Source organism: Ciconia boyciana, chromosome 20 (genome assembly GCF_034638445.1).
Source record: "Ciconia boyciana chromosome 20, ASM3463844v1, whole genome shotgun sequence".
Classification (NCBI taxonomy): Eukaryota; Metazoa; Chordata; class Aves; order Ciconiiformes; family Ciconiidae; genus Ciconia; species Ciconia boyciana.
This window is the reverse complement of record NC_132953.1, coordinates 3,044,614-3,067,133: the sequence shown is the minus strand read 5'-3', so window position 1 is coordinate 3,067,133 and position 22,520 is coordinate 3,044,614. Positions and strand designations below refer to the sequence as shown.

General features: G+C 54.9%; 1 protein-coding gene across 2 annotated transcripts in view; it reads left to right on the top strand.

Annotated features, from left to right (window-relative positions):
• Positions 1-22,520, top strand: part of LOC140661809 (opioid-binding protein/cell adhesion molecule homolog) — a 314,252-nt gene that overhangs the window by 189,041 nt on the left and 102,691 nt on the right. The window contains exon 2 of one of the 2 annotated variants that reach the window (XM_072884536.1): positions 10,646-10,730. In XM_072884536.1, the coding sequence (XP_072740637.1) occupies positions 10,646-10,730 (85 nt within the window). Of the gene's footprint in view, positions 1-10,563; positions 10,731-22,520 lie in introns of those variants that run through there. The other variant, XM_072884535.1, reaches the window with a different exon arrangement.

The following is a 22,520-nucleotide window of genomic DNA, read 5'->3' as shown; positions in this document are numbered from 1 at the left end:
ATCATTTCGGAACTGGTGCCCGCTGTTTTGGGACCGGTTGCGGTTCTGCAGCGAGGTGTCCTTGTTTGAATTGGTGGGGTAAAAGGGGCTTTGCTCTGAATATGGTAGAAGGAACCTCAGGGCTATTTGTTGGTGGAGGAGCCAGCTGCTGGTGGCAACCTAGGATGCTCCAAGGCCGTGTGTCCATGGGGAATGGTGCACATGGGAGGGACCCTGGGCTTCCAGGGTGGCCTTGGGCAGGTCTCATTTCCTCAAAGGTATTTGGGTTCCTTTGTCTTTTCCTACCTCGTTATTCTCTCTGCAAAATGGGATAACGGGCTTTTCAGCTTGCAGGTTGTTTCCTTACTGCGGTATCGGAGATTGTCGGGTTGTCAGCAACCTGGAGATAGCAGGGATTGCTGACAGCGAGCAGAACTGAGTCAGTGCCGCGTACAGAAACCTTGCTCAGCCTTTGAAACTGCAGTCAAACCCTTCCCCAAGGTTACTCGTGCTCATGAAGCATGTTTAGTTTTGTTTGCTGCAAACCTAGATTTTAATCCTAGAATCCAGACAGACCCGGGCTTTGAAGAGAATTGGGTTGGAGTCAGAAGTGAATGGCTCAGACCAGGCTGACTCTAAAAGATGAATTAAAACTGACCTAGGAAGATGGAGATGTTCACATCCCCACCCCAGCTTTGCAACTTGCATATTTATCTCGTTGTGCCTGATACCACTGGGAATAAATCAGCAGACACGCACACACGGAGCAGATCCGCTGGTTCAGATAGCGTGGGACCTGCACTGGCATTTACCCACAGCTCAAATCAAACTCCCAGGGAAGTTTTCCAAAGCTTGCAGGAACCGAGATCCTTCCCTCACCTAATGTTTTTTTTTTTTCCCCTCGCTTCAGCCCTTAGAAGCGAGAATTTCAAAGGTGAAAAAACATCATCTGCACTGGCCACAGAGGGGAAAGACTGAATTTTTATTTCTCCTGGGACTTGCAGCCCGTGAAGCCTGGGTAGTTCAGACAGGCTGAGAATAAACATGTAGACCTCTACCTGCTTAACACGACTGCCAAACCTGCCCAGCAGCACCGCGGCGGCGAGCATGCAGGGGCAAGGAGGGGGAACGGAGGTGTTTTCCTCCACGATTCTGCCGAGACCCTGCTTGGCTCCCCTCTGCTCCCAGCCCTCCTGCCTCTGCCTCTTCCAACGGGCAGCGCAGGCAGGAGCTGAGAGCTCCCGAACCCAGCTGCCCCATCAGTGAGATGTTCTGAAGGCTCGTGTGCGTTGGCTGGTTGCCTTGGGAGAGCGGGGGTGCGTGTAGGTGTGAAAATGAGTGTGTCAGGGCAGGCTCCTGGGCTCGCCTGGGGTGGTGGTAGATGGGGCGAAGGCTGCGTTGCTCCATGGCGAGAGCCACGGGGCCGTTGGGGACCGTCTTGCCCCGGAGGAGAGGACCAGATTGGAGAGGATGGGGTGTGCATGGTGGGCAGGTGGAGCACAAAGTGCAGTGCTTCAGCTCTCGTGCTGCAGGGCACAAGCCATTGCTTGCGGGGGAATACAGGTTTTCAAGCTCCCGTTCATCTCTATGTAATTACTCTGGCATATTTTTCCTCTCCCTCCCTCCCTCTTTATCTTTAAATCTTGCAGTCTCGGCTGCTCTGCCAATACCGAGGCAGGTCTGAGGTTTGGTCTGGGCTGGCAAACCCTGCTGCCCTGTGTCAGAGCAGGGCTGTGCAGGGCACCAGGGCTTGCAATCAGTTGTGCCGGCGTGGCACGGGGAGAGGTTTGCTGCTCAGCCCGGTGCTGGGGCACGCCTGGTCCTCCTGCCTCCGAGCGTGGGAGCAGGTTGTGTTGGCCCAGCCAGCCCCAAGGTGGGTGGCTCTTGTGTCACCCAAGTGTGAAAAATATCAGTGCAGGCTGAGGAGAATGGCTAGATACGATTTTCCTTTCTTTCACCTTCTGAATGGGTGCTGGGGACACCGTTTCTGAGCGTCCCAGGACAGACAGAAGCGTGGTGTTTCCCTCTTCCAGCATCTAGCGTAGGTGGCACAACTGCGCTCTGATCGTTTCTACTTCTCTGTATTTTGTAAATAAGCCCAGAGGCTATGCGATGGCTTCATGTTTAGAAATAGGATAAACAGGGCTATGTGCTATCTATTTATTTGTTCTTTTATTCATTCAGTTAAGAGCTCGCAAAACACTTTGCAAGCGTCTATGAAATGAGCCTTGTAATGCTCCCGGGAGAGGGAAGAAATGTTCCTGCTCCACTTGGCAGGCGGGGGAAGCTGAGGGGCTCCGAGAGGCTTGCTGCCTTGCCTGCGGTCAGGGCGAGACCGTGGTAGATGCAGGAGTAAATCCCAGGTCCCGTTTTCCATTTCTAGTCTGTAATGGCTGCTAAGACTCAAATGCACGTTACACACCCAGGCTCAGCAATGCCGAGCCATTTGTGGTCATGAGCCTCTTTTCTGGTGTTTCTCCTGCTCCTGGAGTAATTTGGGAACATGATTGTGCCTCTACACCTTGTCCCAGTGAGAAGTCATTAGATGGTACATGAGTATGGAGAAACCACGTCAAACCCAGCCTGGCTCCTCTGCTCTCAGAGCTCATTCCCATCTGCACATCTTTAACTCCTCCATCTCAGAGATGCCTTCAGGCCTGTCCGTGCTCCTGGCCCCTTGGGGTGGCCAGTGTCCTCGGCTGGAGACCACCATCCCATGCATGGCCTCCTCCTGGTTGCTCCCCCTCTTCATCTGTGGTTCAGGTTCAGCTTGTGGCATTTGAATATTTGCTGGGGCTTTTGCCAAACTTGGACCTCCATCTCCCGGCACTGAGTCAGGCTCATTCATGGGGTTTGGGGTGAACCTGAGATGATCGTGCCTGCTGGGGACCCACGTGCATGTATGGCCCTTGGCTTTCTCTAGGCTGGCAGACGATTTTGCAAAGGCGAGTGTATGTGATAGACTTGTGCTCCTGCTTCCTTGGATGTGGTGGCTGTGTGCAGCCAGGCCAAATGGCTGTGCCCCTCCCTCTGCAGAAAAGCTATGTATTTTTTGGGGGGCACCCCCAGTCCCTGGGGCTGGGAAGATGGGGTGCACACAGCCTGCTGTGCCACGGCTCCATCGTCAGCCGCTCCCCCACCAGCTCCCATCCCCTGCGCTCACTTTGGGGCTACGGGGGGCCCTTCGAGGTGGCAGTGGGGGGAAGCGGGGCCATCGCGCTGCCCCGTGCTTGGCCGTGCTCCGAGCAGACGAGAGCCTGTGGGAACGTGCAGCGCTGCTCCCCCGTTTACAGCAGCTCGTCTGCCTCCACTGATCCTAACCTACTTTGCCTCCCTTCCCTCTAAATAGGACTTGGGACCACTGGTGGATGGAGCAGCTCTTCCCCTGTCCCCTTCCCCTGTCCCCTTCAGCTCAGAGGGTTCAGAGCAAGAAGGGGCATTTTGCAACCTCAAACCTGCCTGCCCTGCCCTTGTCCGGGGGGGGACACGGGCTCTGTCCCCAGCAGCAGCCTGCCCTACAGCCCTGTCCCCATGCACGGTGGCTTGTCCCCAGCAGCCCTCGAGCTGCAGCGTGCCCGTAATGCATGCACAGGTACCTGTAACACGTGCGGGCTCCCCTGAGCAACCCTGCTATGGAAAACCCATCTCCTTTGGGGTAGTATTGATGCGGGTAGGCTTTTAATTGCTGCTCACTGTCCAAAGGGGGTTTGGCCTCATCCTGCACAGGAGCAAAGCCATGCGGAGGTGGAGACAGGCTGCCTCCCTCCCCCTTCCCACAGGTGCTGTGGGGCTGGAGCCCCCCATGTGCTGCAACCCTGTGATTAAGGGGAAGGCAGAGACTACTTGTGTCCTCTCCCCGCCCCCAAATAAATTGCCCTTAATGGGATGTGCTTGCAGGTGCGTAGCCTTTGAGCCCCCCTCGCTTGTCCCTGGGGGTCAGCGCAGGCTGTCGCTCTCCCCTGGTCCCCCCCAGCCAAGCGCCGTGTCCCCCCCGGCGTGCCCTGCCCTGCCGGCAGTGGGGTGACCGCAGACACCCCTCCGTGGACCAGGGCTCCGTCCACCCCGAGGAAGCCCAGCTGAAGGTACTCCCCCACCCTTCCCTTTCTTTCCCTCCTCCAATGCCCCAATTCCCTGCTTTTTGGCCCTGCTCTGACTTCTCCCCCCCCGCCCCCCGCTTCCCAGGGTTGTGGGAAATTTGGGAATGGGCTCCTGGAAGCATCTCTTTGCATAGTCCCTGCCAGCATCTGCCAATGCAATGGGGTTTTTGTTGTGTTGTTTGGCAATCAGCTGGCAATTTATTTTATTTTTTTTTTTGCAAGACAATGTCCTCCGTGAAGCAGGCTGAACTTTGGTGTGTTTTGATATGGAAATGTTTTGGCAACGAAACAAAATGTCGCATGTCTGTAATCGCCTCCTCCCCGCCCCCCCCTTCCCTCGAGAGTTGGGCTTTAAGAGAAAGACCGCATGGGAGTTGAAAATTTGCCCAAATGCACTAAATACCAACAGGAATGGCAACAAAAAAAATCTTGGCCTCGCAAAGAAAATCTTAACGTTTTGCTTTCCTTAGAAAAAAAAAAACAACACAACAACCCCAAAAAACCCCAAACCTGGATCGTTGTCAGAAATACTGCTGGAGGATTAAATCCTCGCCTTTCAAGCTTTTCTGGCGATGTTGTGATGGCTCCGCGTGGTTCTGCTGTACCCGGGTGTCCCAACCCCTTTGAGGTTTGCTTGAGCAGTGCAGGGTGTTTTCAGAGTTGGTTTTTTTTTTTTTCTTTAATACTTGGTGTAATGGGGGAGGCTGCTTTTAACTCCGCAAGGTGGGTGTCTTTAGAGCTGCATCCTTTTTGAATTTCGGGTTTACACGCAGTTTAAGCGTGCCATATGTCTCTGGTTCAGCCAGGGATTTTAGCTGCATGCTGAGCATTAAGTGTAAAGTCATCCTGTTAAAATCCACAGCCATTGCTGTGCAGCTGAGCGGGTGTTGCAGGTCCTCCTGAGCCACGACCTGCCTCGCCACGCTACGGCATGACCCCAAGCTGGGCTCGCATGTTCTTGGAAGGCTTTTATGGAAGGGGGGAGGATTTGTGCTTGCATTTAGGGCACGAGGATGGTGTCGGAGGGGCTACCTGGGTGGGCATTGACTGCTAAACCGGTCCAGCAGTCAGGTGCTGGCAAGGAGCATGTGTCTCAAGTTTGCATTTTCTGCCCAGGCAAGCTCAAGCACTGCAATCAATTTGAAGAATAGTCTGCGTTTTGTTTTTTATCACAATTACCTCAGTGTTTGGTTTTGTTGTTTTTTTTTTTTCCTAAATTCACGCGATAAAATGCGTTAAATGTAACAGCACGGAAAATAAAAGTTCAGTTTGCGGAGAGAGTCTGATTTAGTGTGAAGATAAAACAAGATAAAACAACTGGAAAAATTAAGTGGGATAAATAAATTCTGCTGGAGAAAGGCGGGGGTGACAGAGGGGGAGAGCTGTGTGTGTGCCATCGGCCAGGCAGCGGTCAATCCAGCTGTGAAGAGCTTTCCTAAGGTTTTCATTCTGGGAAGGGGGTGATGCTTTGCTGTCCCCCCCCTTCCATGTGCCCATGGCTGCTCAGCTTTATCCCGGGACCGTGAGATGTGATTCTCGCTGCTGCGCTGCTTTGCATGGGGTCTGCGTGCTCCTCCTGCCCGTGCACGGGGCTCTCTGTGCGTGCTCTTGCTTTCGGGTGAAGAAATGAGATTGTTCGGCAGCAAACGGGAAAAGCAAGAAGGAGGGCGGCAGGGTGTGGGGGAAGAGGTGTCGGGATGGGTTGCCAAATATGCAGGGTAAAAATTAGCAGCTGCAAGTGTGCAAGAGAAAAGGTGGAGAAGAGAGGGGGTAGGGACAGATGGAGAGAAGGAGGGAGAGAAAGAGGAGGTGGGAGAAAAGGGAGGAGGGGATAATAGTGCAGAAAGATATTAGTTAAAAATCTTATAGCCCCGAGCCCAGACGCCATCTGTACGTAGCAGGATACCAGCAAGACACAGCGCTCCCTGTTCACCGTGGAGGTGTTACATACGTCTTGGCCAAATAGTGTGGCCAAGATGTTCAGGATTAGAAATTTCACGTGCCCTGGGAGAGAGATGCCTTAAAAGAGCCCTGTTTTTGGAAAGCACAGAGCAGCTGTCTGCTAGCCCGGGACTGGAGGGGAGCTGGCATCTTTGAAAAAGCTTGTCTGGGGTTTCCAGAGGGAGATCTGGAGAACTTCCACTTCCACCAGTGCTGGAGGGCGAATCCGTGGGAGCAAGGATTAGCTCTTTGATTAAACAAGCCCAGGTCCTCCAAGGACTGCTTTCCCTTACAGCTCTGCTGGGTTTTTGCTTTCCTGGGTGCAGCATTAACCCCTTTAGTTGCGAACAAGGCTGAATGGCTTAGGGACACCAAAGTTCATCCTGGAAAAAGAAAAAAAGCAAAGCAAGCTATTTCCCATTACCTTTGCCTTAAGATTTCGTTTTCTCTGCCGGCTGAGGACTGTGCTTTCCCCTTTGACAAGGATGTGGTGGTTTGCTGTGCCCACCATGACAGAAGCTGCTGTCCCGGGGTGAAGTGCACCTCGCTGTGCATCTGTGTCCGTGCTTCATAGCGTTCCCCTACCCAGGCAGGGTGCTGGTGGGAAGGCCATAGGCTGTGATTATCTGTGTCTTGTGTAAAAGGAGTTAGAAATACTCTTTGGAGCTCTTTTGGAAGAGGCAGTGTCCTGGAGGCTGCTCTTCAGCAGGGAGGTGACACTTGCTGGCCAAGTGTGTAGGGTCCCGGTGTCGTTGCAGTCTCCCCATCCCTCACTGCATTAATCTCAAGGGAGCTGGACTCCCTCCCTGCTGCACAGAGAGCATCTCAGCGTGCCCTGAGCTGTGTGGAGAAGGGGAAAATAGTCCAGTAGCAGCAGTGAGGCGAAGAATAAAATCCAGGGTGGCTGTCCGTAGGTCCCGGCGGCTGCAGGCTGCTCCCCAGCGTGGTGCCGGAACAGCACTGCCACTGAGCCGCTCTGCGGCCCCTGGGCTCCAGTCCCTCACTAATTACTTCCAGGCCTGTACTCTTGACATTTGCAAGCTCCTGATTAGAGCAACGAGGGAGAAATCTCCGAGGGAGATGGAGGCCAAACTGCACCACTAATAAAAGCTGAGATTGACAATCGGCTGGGAGGCGAGAGACTGGGAGGTGGAGGGACTCGTCCTTGCAGTCTCAGTTTCTTTCTGAGCCTCTGGGATGATGAGAGAAGGTCAGGGCTTGTTAACGTCACCGTGAGGAGCAGGATCCGCCACTGCCATATGCCTGATGCCCCCAGGGCCTGTGTCAGCCTCTGAGTCCCTCTCAGCTAGGTGATATTTTTAGACGTGGACCTGAACTGAAGCCACCCGCATGACTACCCCATACAACCTCAGGTCTGCAAGCTGTCTAGGGACCAAAGTGGCTCTGCTTTCGTGTCTGCTGACTTTGTGTTTGCATCCAGATTTTGTAGCCTCCTGGATTTCGAGTTCTTTTTCCCTTGCCCTTTTCTCCCCCATGTCCCAGCTTGCTCCCTTCATTTGATGCCAGCACTCTCACTCGGGAGATCACGTTAACCAGAGTGGTGGGACTAGGAGATAATTGTGATGGGGTGGCCCAGAAGACCGGGACGAGGAGAGGCTGCTCTGGCTGCCTGCACCTGCTTTCCGATGCCCGAAGTGGCCTCCGAGGTGAGCGTGGTTGAGACGTATTGCCTGCAGTCTCCTGCATAGCTGTTCCAGGCTGTTGGGTCTGTAGCCAGTTAGGCAGGTTTCTGTTACGTAAATATGTATAACATTCCCTTTCCAGCCCCCTCTTTCCCCTCCCCGATGCCCCATATATGCTTACTTGTGCCCAGCTGTCTGTAGCAGCCAGTTTAGCTATCTGTCTATCTGTTTATGCCCTGCCTTTACATCTGTTCATGTAGCCACGTCTCTCCAGCCTCCTCAGAGGCTCTTTCTGAGGCAGACAGGCTTTTTTCCCCTTTAAATCTCCCCTTCCCTGAATTGCACCGGCTCTGGCAGGCTTCCTGCTATGCGCACTCTACATCTAAAGCTTCCTATCCCAAGGGGTAAACACCATTTTACCCAGCAGAGCTTCTGGCCCCTGCAGCATCCTCCCCCCTGGAGCTCATCCTGCTGCTGGACGAGGCTCAGCAGCGCCCGGGGTCGGGCTCTCTCGCCGCTGGGGAGCTGCAGTGGGTTTGTGCTGACTCCTTTTGGCTGCTGCTCCCTCCCTGCCAGCAGACACGGTTCCTCTGCGCCTGGGTGGGAGCAGAATGGGAAGGAGATGGGGCGTTCTTCCTCTCCATCCTTCCCCCTGAAGGATGCCTGGCATTGAAGCAGCCAACCTGCATGTTCGGGGTTAAGCCAACTTTTCAGCAGCTGAAGAGCTTTCTGATGGAAAACTCAGCCCTGCTTTTCTCGGTGCTTCCCTCGGCTCCTAGGCTGTCCTATTTATCCAAGCTGCAGTGAGCATCCCTCCGGTGCCTGCAGCCATAGCTGGTGCTGGGAGCCAGCACACATACATCTCTGCAGTGCTAGCCCGTGGCTAGTGGTGTATTTAGTGTCGCTGTGTCCCACTGCCATATACAACGGACCTGCTATGCTGATAGTTGGGCTTGGGATCACTGAAAAACCCTTGCAAAACCTCTTTATCATTCTTAGCAGCTGTGTTTGGGTCTCTGGATGAGGTTGGGGTCCCAAAATAGCTAAAACTCTTTCACCGGTCGTTGCGCTCCTCCTCTAGCCCCTGGAAAAAGGGCAGGTTCCCCATGATATATTCAGCAGAAGAGGCAGATGCCCTTTGGAGGAAGGCACCCAACCGAGGTCCAGCCTGTCTTGGCTTGGGCGTGAGGAACTGTACAGCACGCTGCGGGGAGATGGCAGCGTGAGGTTGGTTTTCTGTGGTAGGCACAGAGACAGATGTGGCTGGATGGTCACCGAGGTCTCGGTGCCCTCAGTTGCTCTTTGAGGAGGTAAATGGTGGTCTCTGGGCGTCTCCAAAGGAGGAAATTTGTCGCTGCCCTCAGGCGCTGCCCTGTTGGAACCGGTGGGGCGGAGAGCCCTCGGGCTTCCTACTGCAATGATCTCGGTGTCAGGGAGCGGGGACAGCAGGGACAGGGCAGGGAGAGCCTCCGGAGCTCCCTTCCAGCCTACACCATCCTGCGGGCCAAACGCGTGGCGGCAGGACGCCGTTTCCCACCGCCCTGCCTGCAGGCAGGCTCCCAGCCCCTCTCTGCTACCGGCTGCCCGGCTCAGGGGAGGACGGGGAGAAAAAGGCAGCGGGGCGGGCAGCGCAGCAACAGATGGGCGCGGAGAAAGATGCAGCGAGGGGGTTGCGGTGGGCACGGGGGCCGGACGGCGAGCGTGAGGCTGTGCGGCGTGCCTTGCGTGAGAAAAGCCCCCTCTGCAGCCGGGGTTGGGATGGTTAAAGGCGGGGTGGGGTGGCCCCCGAGGCGAGTGGGAGCCTCGGTCCCTCAGCGCGGCGGGAGCGCGGTGCGGCGGGGGTTAAAGGCTGGCGTGCGAGGTGCGCGCCGCCGCTCCGCTCCCCTCCGCTCCGCTCCGCTCCGCTCCGCCCGTTGTGCGGGGTGGGGTGCGTGCGGGTGTGCGGGAGCCCCAGCGCCGGTCAGCGATGGAGCCGCTGCCATGACAACCCCGGGCAGTCAGCCTGCGCGCCGCCCGGGGATGCTGCCGGCCCGCCGCGCCGCCGGGGCTGGGATGCTGCTGCCGCCGCCGCCGCCGCCTCGCCCGCTCCCCCGCCGCCCCTTCTCGCCGCTTTTCGGCTGAGCCGGAGCCGGGAGAGCAGCCTCCCGCCACCCCGAGCCCCCGGCGGGGGGGGGGGGGGGGGGGGGGCGGCCCGGAGAACCCCCTCTGCGGAGCCGAGGAGCGTGGCCGGCTCTGCCTGGCGCCCGGGCGGTGGGGACGTCGCCTGCAGCTCCGCGGGGAAGTTTCGGTCTTGCGACAGAATCGGCATTTTGGGGAGCTTTTGGTTTTTTTTTTTTTTTTTTTCCTCTTCCTTTCCGTCTTCGTTTTCCTTCTCCCTCTATTATTTAAACGAAAGAGCAACAGCCGGCAAAGAGCCCAACTCCAAGCCCGTTTTGCTCCCCCAGCCTGTTTTTATGGCCGCCCTCCCTCTCCTGCCAGCGGCTCTCACGTTTCCTCCTTGGGTTATAAACTTTTGATGCCAGATCTCCGCAGCGCGTGCCCAACTGAATCTTCAAGTAGCGTCTCGAGCAGACACACATCTGTGACCTTCATCTCTTGCTCGGCACCTTCTCTCCTCCTCTTCCTCCTCCCTCCCGGCCCTCCCGTCCTCCTCCCTCACCCAAGGATACCGGGGACTCCCTCCGGATGCCGCTCGGCAGGCTCAGTGCTCGCAGGCTGCCTTGCCGGGGGCTCTCCTGATCTCCGTGGAGCTCCGCATCGCTCGCCCCGGTGGTTTTGCTCCCCCCCGTCCCCACACGCACGCACCCCCTTCCCTCCTCTCCCCCCCCCCGCCCCTCCTTTTCGCTCCCGGTGGCCTTGTCGGGTGTGTTTTTTGCCTGTTGGAAAAGTCCCTGCTGCCCAGGATGGGGGTCGGTGGGTGCTTAGCCCTGCCCTGGAGGTGCCTAGTCGTCCTCTGTCTCAGGCTGCTCTTCCTTGTGCCCGCAGGAGTGCCCGTGCGCAGCGGAGATGCCACCTTCCCCAAAGCTATGGACAACGTGACTGTGCGGCAAGGGGAGAGTGCCACGCTCAGGTAGGAGCAGGTGGATTTCTGCCTTGGGGGGCACGGGGGGGTCCTGGCCGCGGCTCTCAGGAGATGCCGTGCACCAAGCGGGGCTGCCGGAGGGTCCTGGGCCCAGCTGGAGACTTTGCGTGCATCCCAGGGGCTCGTCCCCATGGTGGCAGGGGACACCCCGGCGGAGCGGTTTTGGGGGGGACCGATGTGCCGGTGCTGTGTGGCGGGGAGCGGGCTGCGGCGCGGGGCTGGCAACCTCCCGTCGGTGCTGGCGGGGGGCTGCGGGTGCCAGACGAGGAGCTGACAAAGGGGCTTAGGTGGCAGACAGTGAGTTAGCGCTGCCTGACGCTCCCAAAGTTGTCTCCATGCGTGTGCCCGTGTGGGAGGGGAAGGGGGGGTCCGCACTGCCTGCGCCGATGCCAGCCTGCATTGCCAGCGGGTTTCCAGGGCTGCGATGCCTCCGAGGTGTCAGTGTTTCGCCTTGATCACTTTATAGTCTCTGCACGAATCTGTTAATATCAAATCAATCTTTTACTCCAGGGGTGCGTCTCATGAATTCTGATGGATGCTTTACCTTACGCTGTTTGCTGTAGGAGAAATGCAGGCAACTTATATGCAGATGGGCCACTTCTGTGCTGCACAATACAGCAGAGCATCCCTTTTCATTCCCTGAATGAGTTACAGGTGTACATGGTGCATTACCCGTGTAGGATAGCAGCTCTCAATAGACATCGCAGCAGCGTGGCCAGATGAGCAGATAGCAGCCCGGCCTTTTTCAGAGGGCGGCGGGGAGTTAGCTCGTGTCTGGGGCTTTGGGTCGTGCTGTGCATGCTTCAGGCAGTCCAGGGAGGACTTGAGCTGGTTCATCCAGCTGGACAAGCAACCCTGGGACTTGAGGGAGAAGCGTGGGGATGGTGGGACGTGAGTCTGGAGGAGTTAGTCTGCCGCTTTCTCTGCAATAGCGAGCGGTGTGTGTTCCCGCGCGAGGCTAGCTGCTCCCTCGCTCGGAGTAACAGGGCTGTAACAGGGCTGCAGCAGAGAGCAGCTGCTCTTCCCAAAGCCAGGCATAAGGGTTGGCATAAGCAAGCTGAGCATGTCATGCTCTCCATTGGCAGCCGAGCCGTCGCAGGGATGAGGAGCTTGTGCCAGTTTGAGCAGAGGGTGCTCCGCTTGCCCGGGCAGCGGAGGCACAGGGTTCAGGCAGGCTTTCCATGGCTGGTGTGGTCTTTGTAGAGGGGAAATGTTCGGTGCATAACGTGGTGGTGGGAAACAGGCTCCGGCTCGAGGTGTGTGCTGCTGAGAGAGGCGTTGGTCGCTTCTCTGCCTGCCTCCCGGCACGGTGCCTGCCAGACTTCGGGACCTTGCCTGTGCCGGGCGCTTCCCTATTCCTCGGTCCCTGCCAGGGACCTGCTGGGACACGCTTGTCATCGCCCCTTGTAACTGGGGGCCGTGGCACAGCAGGAGAGCAGAGGACACGTTTCCTTGTGCTCTTCATAATTGAACTGCAACGATGATTAACCTGGGCTGGAGTGAGCAAAGCGGTTTAAAGAGGAGAACGCAATCCCCCCGAGAGATGCCTTTGGCCTTGGTACTCTTTTCCTCGCTTTCTGAATTTGTCTCCCCGGTGAAGCGTGGGGTTTGGGGCTCTGCTCGTGGAGGTCAGAGCAGGATGGGTGCCTGCTGTGGGTGAGCTGTGCGGGGGGCTGAGCCCCTTCCCCGGGGAGCCCCCGCAGCTCCGGCGCTGGCCGAGCCTGCTGCCAGCAGAGGGCTGACTTGGATCTCCTTTTTTTTTTTTTTTTTTTTTAAGCTTCTGGCCTCTTTTCTGTGCTGTTTGCGAGAAGGGATGTTTGTGAAGCAGCCAGCCCCGGAGCGGTGGGGTATTTTAGCCTTCCTGTAAGAAACTCTGCATCCCCCAGTGGGACTCTGAGTGCTGGCACTTAGAAGAAGCCCGTGCCCCAAAAGCACTTGTTCTCTACCCATTTCCCCCCTTGGCATCTGCTCCTGCCCAGGCTCTCTGGTGCATCTTTTCCATGCTCTCACCCCCTCCCTTTTTCTCCTCAAGCTTAGCTTTTGCCTGCTGCAGTCAAGTTTCTGGCTTCCAGCTCCCATTTGCCCTCAGTCTGCCCCATCTCTTCTTGCATTGCTGTTTCCCAACGGTCCCCCTCTTCTCTCCCACCCCTATTTCCCTGCTGCTGCCCCTCTGCAGCCTCTGGGTAACGAGCAGCTTTCTGTCTTCCCTTGGGGTCTGGAGGTGGGCAACGCATTGCACGCAGCAACCCAAAGGGGTAGCATCAACAGTGGGTTGCATGCAGCGGCCCAAAGGTGGAGCGTCTCGAGGACGTGGCTGGTGTTTATTTGCAGGATACAATACCCTGCAGAGAGCCGGGAAGGGGAAACTGCCCCGGGTGGTCTTTCCGTGTGGGTGATGTTTGTGGTAGATGTCTAACGTGGGGCCCTCGATGGGGTTTTCTCCGGGCAGATAGTCTGTGCACCCATAGTAGGAGCAGAATGTGGTATCCTCTGCTGTCCTCCCTGCGAAATGGCACTTTTCTTGGGGCTCAAACCAAAGACAGCTGAGGAGTTGGGCCTTGAGAAACTGAGACCCGTAATTCCAGCTCGTTGCACTTGCAGAATTAGCCGTGATCCTGCTAGGTCTGGAGGGACCAGGTCCTCTCCCATCCTGCTTCGTACAGGGCTGCTGTCTGGTCATGAGCTGGGCTGAGCCTGCGAGTCTCCCTGGCTTCGGCAGGGCTGATGGAAGCTCTTTGCTTCCAAGATGAGCTCTTTAACCACACATTGCATTGCAGAAAGGAGGAGATGTGAGAGAGCAGAACCGTATGCTAGCAGTGGAGGAAACCTGGAGGCTTTTCAGGCTGGTTGTGGTTTTCCTGTATTGGATTTTGGGCGCTTCCATTTCCATCTCTCCGCCCTTTTTCTGAGGGAGGCTCAGCATAATCCTTGCAGAAACCAAGGCTCCATCTACAGGCAACTTCTAGGTCATCTTAGATCAGTAGCAAATAATTCCCCTGTTTTAAGCAGAGATTGTTGGTAATTCACTACTTTTTCTTGTAAGAACAAACAATTCCTGTAATAGTCATGCACCTTTCCTCTCCGGGGAACTCAAGGCAGTTTGCAAATTCTCTGCGTGCTATTAAAGAAAATAAAGCTGCCTCTTACCTGACTCCGAAATACAAAACCTTCTGCTGTGAAGTGGGGCAGGTGTTTAGATGGCAGCAGTAACCCGTGTTACGCACCAGTTTGGGACGTGAAACGGAACAAGGAGCACACTGGTAATGGACAAGGGAGGTTGAAGAAGGTCACTTTTTAATTTCCCAGCTGGGATTTGATGTGGAAACACGGATTAAGTCTCTGCTTTTGGGAAGAGTGCCACCGAGTCTCAGCTTTCTACGCACGGTGCTTCTTGGATGCATGCCCCGTGAGCCGCGGGGCACGGGCATCCATCCCCTCGGTTGCTCGGGGGGCATCGCTGGCCGGTCCCCGGCACGGTCAGCCATCCCAAGGGGCTGACCCCAGCTAGAAACCTTGGGTTGTGTTGTATCCCATCTGCATCGCGGTGGCGGAAGCATCTTCACCGTCGCAGAGGGCTGCCAGAGTGCAAAGGCGATGCAGGCAGCGGCTGAACCGCAGGTAACGCTGCTGCCGAGGCAAATATTCAAGCGGTGTTAGAATGGGGATGTATAGTAAATGGGATCGTATTGCTCACAAACCGACCTTTTATAACAGGCATCAGTACAGTTCATAAAGACATAAAACAACAGCTGCTCAAAATTTCAAGGCTTTATAGTTTTATCTGTATTTAAGAAATATTGGCTTTTTTTTTTTATAAGGCAAAGAGAGTGTGTTTCAGTGGTTGGAGGGAGTAGCTGGCAGACAGAGTGCGCTGGATTTTCTTTTTGGCTGTCACCACAGGGACACCAGGGACTCGAGGAGGCCTGTCTGTTGCTCCCTGCCTCAGTTTCCCCATCTGTAAAATGGAGCCAACAGCAGTTGTTTGTCAGCGATGATTAGAAGAAATGAGCATTCATAGCTGGTGCTAGGATTGTACAAGAAACGTTGCATGTATATCTAGGCTTTTCTCTAAACTAAATAACACACAGATGCTTTTTCCCTGTATTTCAAGGCAAATTTTCAAGTCGCATCCCCCTCCACCTTTCTATTCTCTTCTGGTGAGCCCGTGGCCTCCCTCATTGCTTGTCCATGAAGGAGACCAAAAGCCTGGGGTAGCTTTGCTCATTCGCATCCAAGACTCCGCGACTGGCTGTCTTTTGTCAATTAGCGAGTGTGAGAACAATTCTAATTAAAAATAAAAAGCCAGAATAAAACATCATGAGATGCCGTTCTTCCATTTATTTTTGCCATTATAGTTTTAATTATTTCTGACAATGCTGCTTTTTTTTTTTTTTTTTGGTGTAATAATCTACCGCAGTCTATTTCCCAGCACACGATGAGGCCTCAGCAAAATACCACCAGCAGGAGCAGGCGGGCAGGACCACAGTCTCTGGGCATAGGGCTGGGAAGTCGGGAAATCAGATTTTTTTGCTTCTTTCTCGGTCAAACCGCCGGCCCTCAGTTTACCTACCTGTTAATGGGGGTTGTGACACTCACCCGCCGCCGTGCAACGTGCAACCGCCGTACCTGGCAGAGAAAAGAAGCGTTAATGCAGCCACGTCTCTGCTGTTAAATCCTTGCTGAGAGGTGGGAAGAGAGTTGCCGCTTTTTGTGTGCAAATGCTAAAAGCGTGGGGATTAGCGAAGAGCAGATTAGCGAGGACTTGCTCCATCGCTGCCCCCTCCCTCCCCCTCCTATCCAAAAAGTTTTCTGAAGCAGCTAAATATATACCTGCCGTTTCCAAGGTAGAGCTCGCTGCGTGGCGGAGCTGTAATTGGCGACTCAGTGAAATTACAGCCACGGATTCTGGCATTTGGATCCTCCTGGCTGGCATAATAATTTCTCCTTAGGTAGCTGGTATTTAACTTGTCTTATCTGCTCCTGATAGTTATAATTACAGTGCCCGCTAATTTCACTGTAATATTGCAGCCGTTGGAAGGGTGGTTGGAGAAAGGTCGGGGGGGTTGCGGGAGGGCTCCCTCCACCCCAGCCCGTTGCACGAAGGCACGTGCCGCTGCTGAAGTGCAGATGCTGAGACCCTGCGGCTGGTGCCCGACCTCCCCGGTCGTGCCCCCTTCCCACCTTGGTGGGGCTGGAACAGCCTCGCAGCCCCCCGCCACTCCGTCGCCCTCACTAGCGTCGGGGTGCCAGAGGGAGTTGCGAGTCCTGGTGTCCTTGCTGTGGGATGAATCTCGGTCTCCATCTCGGGTCAGGGTAGGGCTTGCCGGTCTGTGTGGGGTGCCTGTTTGGGTTGCTGGGGGAGAGGATGGTTGTCCCCTGCTCAGGAGCACTGTCCCGCTGTGCGAGGGGGGAGATTCGGGGCTGGCGTTGGGGAGCTCACCCGCAGCCGGCGAGGCTTTCGCTGCTGCTCGTGCCAACGCCTCTCCCGCCGAGCCAGTGCCGGTAAGGCAAGAGAGGCTTTGCTGTGAGCATAGGACCGGACTCGAGCGGCAGAGAGCTAGATCGACGCTGACACAGGGATCGTAACCAGAGCACTGGGGTTTTGCTTCAGAAAAGCCTGTTTCTGAGAGCGCAGCGAGCTGGTCCGGCTCTGCAGCGGGAGGAGGAGTCACTCGCCGTCACCTTGCCAAGGGCCAGGATATAAGCCCTGGGAAGGTCCCTCTGCCTAGCAAAAAGCCAACACCCACGCTAAGTTTTTGAGCTCTACTAGCCAGAAATAGTTACAAGCGGCGATACTCAGCTCCAGGGGATGAGACTGAACTGTTAGTAATCCTTTCACTGTAGGGTACACAAGATCTTTTTGCAAGCATAATAAACTCCCTGGGATTGCAAGCCGTAATAGCTGTCCTTCCCCTGGATCACGCACGCTGCTCCAGGAGCTCGGGTCTTTGTTTCTAGAAAAGGATTAGGTGTTAACACTGCAAATGAAACCGGGGCACAGTGGCTGTCTTTCAGGTTCCCGGTTTCCGAAGAATTTCTCTGTTCCCTTGACTGCTCTCACAGTTTGCCTCCTCCTTGCATTTCTCAGCCCTAAACCAGGGATGCTTTTTACAACAGCTGGACATATTGTTTTAAGTGATAATCTTTAGATACCGCAGCCAAGCAGACAGTTCATAAGGAATATCTGATTCAGTGACTATCACTTCTTCTTCCGTCCTTGCCAGCAGCCTTTGAGGGTTAGGATGTTATGGTTTTTCTTCCCACCCACCCACCCCTTTTTTTTTTTTTTTTTTTCTTTTTAACGAGAAAAATAATTCCCCCACAGCCCCTGCCAACAATTCTTAGGCTGTAATGGGTTGTTTACCGCAGGTTTGATTTGACGCGTAGGTCTTGTCTTCCCTGACAGACAGAACCCTTCAAGGTCGGATCTTTAGTGCAAAATAGTCACGTATTGTACTTCTGTTTTCCTATGAATATTTCCCAAGATTTGCTAAAAATGAGTTGTTTCCATGACTATACTCACTTGACAGACTTGTTCCTCGGGATACAAATGGGTCTCAAAGTCTGCTTCTCTGCGGAAGGGGAGGATAATGAGAACAACAACTGTTGTGGAGTAGGATCAGATCAGGAAATTGTGCCGACTCCGGTAAGGTGCTTTGTGCCATCGCCAGTGCAGGTGGGGAAACCCGAGGAGCCGTCGCACAGAGCGTCTTGCTTTTTCTTCTCTTGGTGTACCAAGACTTGTCTGTGGTGTCACCTCCTGGCTGGAGCTGGAGAGAAGAGGAATGGAGGAAGCGGAGGAAGAGACAGAAAAGTTGGGAGGGGAAAAAAAACCAAACCAGCAGGTGCAAGAAGGGAATGAGTAAAGGGAAAAACAGAGAGGTTGAAAGGATGAACCAAAGAAAAAGCCACAACTGCTAACTCCCATCGCGTGAAGTTCAGTGCTATGGGATGAGTTCCTAAATCAGAGGCCAGCAGTCAGCATGGCCGGCCGGACCACGGGGATGCGCCGGCTGCGGGGAGCTCAGATGGGGGGGCTTTGGCCTGAGCCAGCTTGCTGGTACCCAAGACCTGGGGAAGGTGCATCCCTCTACCTCCTATTTGTTTATATTTTCTCTGTATGTGCGTGTGTATATATATATATATATATAAAATCTAACAAATTTCTAACCCATATAAATCCAATTACCCATGTTTTGCCTGCAGGGAGCGAGGGAGATTAATGTTCGGTATTTTGGCAGGAATGTAAAAAGAAATAGGTGGTAATAACAATGAAGGCTCATAAAAAGGAACCGATAGCCGTGTCTGCGCCCGGGAACCCGGCCGTAATTCTCGTGGGCATTTGCCGGCAGGCCGCCCTGCTCCTGCGGAGGGGCAAGAAAGAGCCAGGAGTGCTTCCTGGGCACCTGAGCATTCATCCCGTGAGTGGAGATGACATTAATGTGATGATAATGGAGGTTGATAAAAAGAAATGGTTTATGCTCCCAGGGCACCTTCTCGTAACACATCCCGCTCTGTGTTGCGGCTTGTAAGAGCCACGGGAGCATGGTGCTGTTATCCCCATTTTGCAGAGAGGCAAGGAAGTCCCAAGAAAGGAGGATGAGCGTAGGGTTTTTCTTGGAAGGAGAGATGGGAGCTAAGCTCTTCACCCTCCGTAATGAGTCTGTGGTTCTGTTGGTCCTTGCAGGTCTGGCTTGGAGTGCTGCGGTACAGAGTTTTTCGGACAGTTACGGCTGTGGGTAGGAGTTGGGAGTACCAGAGAGAACAACATCTCTCATAATTTCTTTCTCCGCTCTGAGCCCTTTTCTGCAGTGTCACTGCATGCTGAGTCTTCCCCAAGTCTTTCCTTTCCCCAGCATGAACCCGGGCACACGAGATGCCTTTTCCCTGCAGCTCTCGATCAGGGGACAGTAGTCTTGTTGGAGGATAAGCAATCACTGCAAGGCTGTACCCAACGCATCACGTCGATGCTTGGCTTCGTCCCCTTCTTCTCCTCGGTCGCAGCCCGCGGTCTGTCCCGCGTGGTGACCGCAGTCGAGAGGGTGTCATGCTACCAGGCACCTCTCCTCCCTCGGCTTTGACGCTTGGGAGCAGCCACTCATCATCCTTCATCGATACCCTCCTCGCTGGTCCCCTCTTGGGCACAGCGCTGCTCTCCGTGTCCCCTGCGTCGCGGGTTCAGAGCAGCGAGTGGCATCCTGCGCTGCTCCCTCCACCGTCACCCGCGGTCATGTATTAATCACGGTTCAGATATTGCATCCCTACAGCGGTTTCTGCCTTCTCTGCTGGCTTTGCATCAGGCTCCTTGCTCTCCGTTTATTACCACCACCGGTTTTATAACCCACTTTATCAGATGACTTTTTTTTTTTTCTCTTTCTTAAAGAGCATAACCCATGAGCAACTCATCATCTCAGAAAGAGGGAGAGCGCCGTTAGCAGAGGAGAAAGCCTCCATGCTTATACCTTAAATGAAGAGGCTGCTTTACCGTGTTGTTGCATTTAATTCAATCAAGGCAGTTAAAGCCGAGATTTAAAGTCCTTTGTGCCATCACAGGAGTTGCTCTGATGCAGCAGCAGGTAGAAGAAAAGATTGAGCCCATTTCCAAGGAGACTCGAAGTAACTGTTGGAAGCAGCCAGGCCTGGGGCTTACTGCGGCAGCGGCTATGGTGGGAAGCTGTTAGCATTCATGTTGCATCCCATCTCTCTCTCTGTCACCCTCCCTGCTCTTGCTCCTTATCCTCATATATTCCTTTAAATGGAATTGATTAGTCTGGCCTTTTATTTTTTATTTTTTTTAACAGGGGGAGGGCTGGTTTTAATTAATATTCTTAACTGTATGATAATTACGCCGGCTGGTCCCATCGCTGTCTGAGTCACCCTCTCCTCCCTTGTTCTTGCAAGAAAGCTGTTTGGACTTAATTAAAGTTAGGGATCCAGGGCTAGCGGGAACAGCGGGAGTCTTGCAGGGCTTTTGATGAAATGATTGGTGTGGGGGAAGCGGCTAGTTTCCTCCCAGAGCCATAGATTGCAGTGCTGAGACACCGTTACGACCGTCTGGTTTGACCACCTGCATTACAGGCCATTGCATCTCGTCCTGCGTTTCCCATCTTGCGCCCACAAACTCCCGGATGTGCGAGCCCCTGTTTTGGGGCAGGAGGAGCCCAGTTTTGGGGTGTTGCCCCTGCTTAGAGACATCCCCTCCCCAAGGGACTGTGTCTTTGAGCAACACCAGGTGAGGTCCCCGAGCCCATCGCCGCTGGGGGTGTTGCAGGTCGTGGCGGGGGATGTTGGAGGGATAACGGAGAAGCTGCGTGGACTCGGCGGGTCTTTTTTATCTCTCATTTCATTGCTCGTGCTAGCAGACAGCACTGCCACCAGAGCTCAAATGCAGCCCAAGCAAGAGCTTAACAAGCTCCGAGAGCTGTCCAGAAAGTTATCCTGACACCAAGTGACAGACTCTCAATTGATATCCTCTGGAGACTTTAAACTCACTTCTGCGAGGTTTCCAAAGCTGGTTTTGTCTCATACCTGAAGAATCCTTTATCTGCTGCGACGCCTCCCCTGCCTTGTCTCATTGCTCTTGACGTTTCTCTTTGTTGCCTGCTGCAGCACGGGTAAACTCCGCTGCAAAACTATTTAAGAGGGGTTTCTCTTTCTCTCTGCTCCTCCTCTGGTCTGCTCTACTCTCTTGCTGGGGTTCCTGTATAAATTGCCTGGGCTGATGCCGTTCCCGCTTGGCTCTGCAGGGAGCTGGCTGGAGCGATGTCAGGACCGCTGCTGCTCATCCGAGAGGGCAGGGGATGCTCCAGACCACCGAGGAAGGGCAAATATAGTGTCTGCTGTGGAAAAGGGAGGGGAAACGGTCCTAGGAGATTGCTCACCTTCCATCCTGAGAAAGCTCTGGAGCAAACATCAAGGGAAATGTTTGCGATCAGCTAGGAAAGGACAAGAAGCTGCGCCACAGCCAGCGGAGATTTGTCAAGGAGAAATGGTGTCACTCATCTAATATCCTCTGTACGACGGCGTCACAAGCCTCGTGGGCAGGGGGGAAGCAGGAGATGCCTCCGATGGTGACCCAAGCAAGGCTGTAGCTACTGCCCTGCGAGCTGATGGGAAACCGAAGGTGGGAACCACCGTCCGGAGCAGGCTGTAAGGAAACGGGCTGGCTGCTGTGAGGTGCTTCCCTGCTTTTGAGACCCAGCCCAATATAAGCCCTTTGCCCAACTGATAGGAAAAGCTTACCTTTACAGCAGTTTCAGGCTGCAGCTGGTTGATAATGTCCTGTTGGATTTGCGTGAAGGACTTGGGGACCATCTTTATGTCCTAAATCTCCTTGCGCAGGATGCCTGGTGTGCAAGTGTGTCTGTATCAAAGTTGTGCTGCTGCGCTGGTGTTTTGGGATGCCGTCAAGGATTTTGAATGCTTCTGAAGCAGCAGTGTGCAGTCGCTGATGTCTCGTTATGTACTCCATCTGGTGGTGCCCCATGCGAGAAGGTCTGGAGTGGAGCATATTCGCTGGTCTGTAAGGTTGGGTTGGTTTTCCTTCCAGGCAATGGGGATTGCCAGCCCGCTGCAGGATGGCTGCTGACCTCGTCCTGCTGCCTTCTGCTGCCTTTTTGTACACTGGTCCCGAGCAGCAGTAGTCCTCCTCCCCTTCTTGTGGAGGATTTCATGCTCCGGCACCCGCTGCAGAGCCAGCCAGCCCCCCGGCAGAGCACACCGATCCGTTCCCTGGCCACCGTGCAGACCCGTTATGCACAAGAGAAGGTTTTAAGAGGCAGCTGGGGCCTGCCCAGACTCTATAACTGAGCCTGCAGACTCTCAGAGGTGCACTTGGAGCGTTTTCCTTGATTTTGCTTTTATTGCCCAGTAAATCAGTGATGGGGCCAGCCCGTCTGCGGGAAGCAGCTCCCTTTACTAACAGGTGCTGGCTCTCCCGGCTGGCCGCGTCCTGCGCCGTGCATGAGCCGGTGAGATGCGAGGGTGCGTGGTGTATTTTCACCTTTGCCAGCTTTCCAGCTGGCCGCTTCCGTTTGTCCCGGAGCGGGGGCTACGCTGCAGCTGCATCCCTCTTGGTGATGCCCTGGGGCCGGGTCTGCAGCGCTGGCTCCCAGCTGAATCCCTTCGCCATCCCTCTCCTAGCCCACCGCCACAAGTCAGGAGCCACCAAGGGTGGCCGAGACAACGTGGTCCTGGCCGCAGGCTCCCTCTGGGAAGGAGCTCTGACATCTGCTCGGCCTCGCTCTCTGAAACCTGTGCTTTGTCCTGCGATTGCTGAGCTTGCAGCTGGTTTTCAAGACTGATGCTGCACTTAGCAGGGTGCTGCCAAACCCACTGAGTCCACCAGGTTATTTCCCTTCAGAAGCCATTTATCTTTTCTCTTTCAGACATGGGGCTTCTGTCTCTCATCTTTCTTTTCCTCCCACACGGGAAGGAGCCTGCTCCTCCCAACCCTCCCAAATCACTGGCGCTGGGCATGGGGTCAGACCGCATCCGAGGAGCACGGGGACAACCTGGGGAGGAGAGGCAGCTGTGGGGAGCGGGCACCGTGGTGAGGGGGTGGCAGGGCTTTGTGGGCTTCTGCAGTGCCGCTTGACATCTATCGATTCCTTTGTGGTTATTATTTAGAGGGAGATTGCTCCAGACTTCAGCTTCTTGCGCGTGTCTTTTCTGATCAGGTTTTCGGATGAGGCTGCCCTGCGGGCTGGTGGGATGCCAGCAGGTGCTGGGCTTGGGTTTGAAAGCTTTTTTCTGGCAGGGAATTGGTAATTTGCCTCT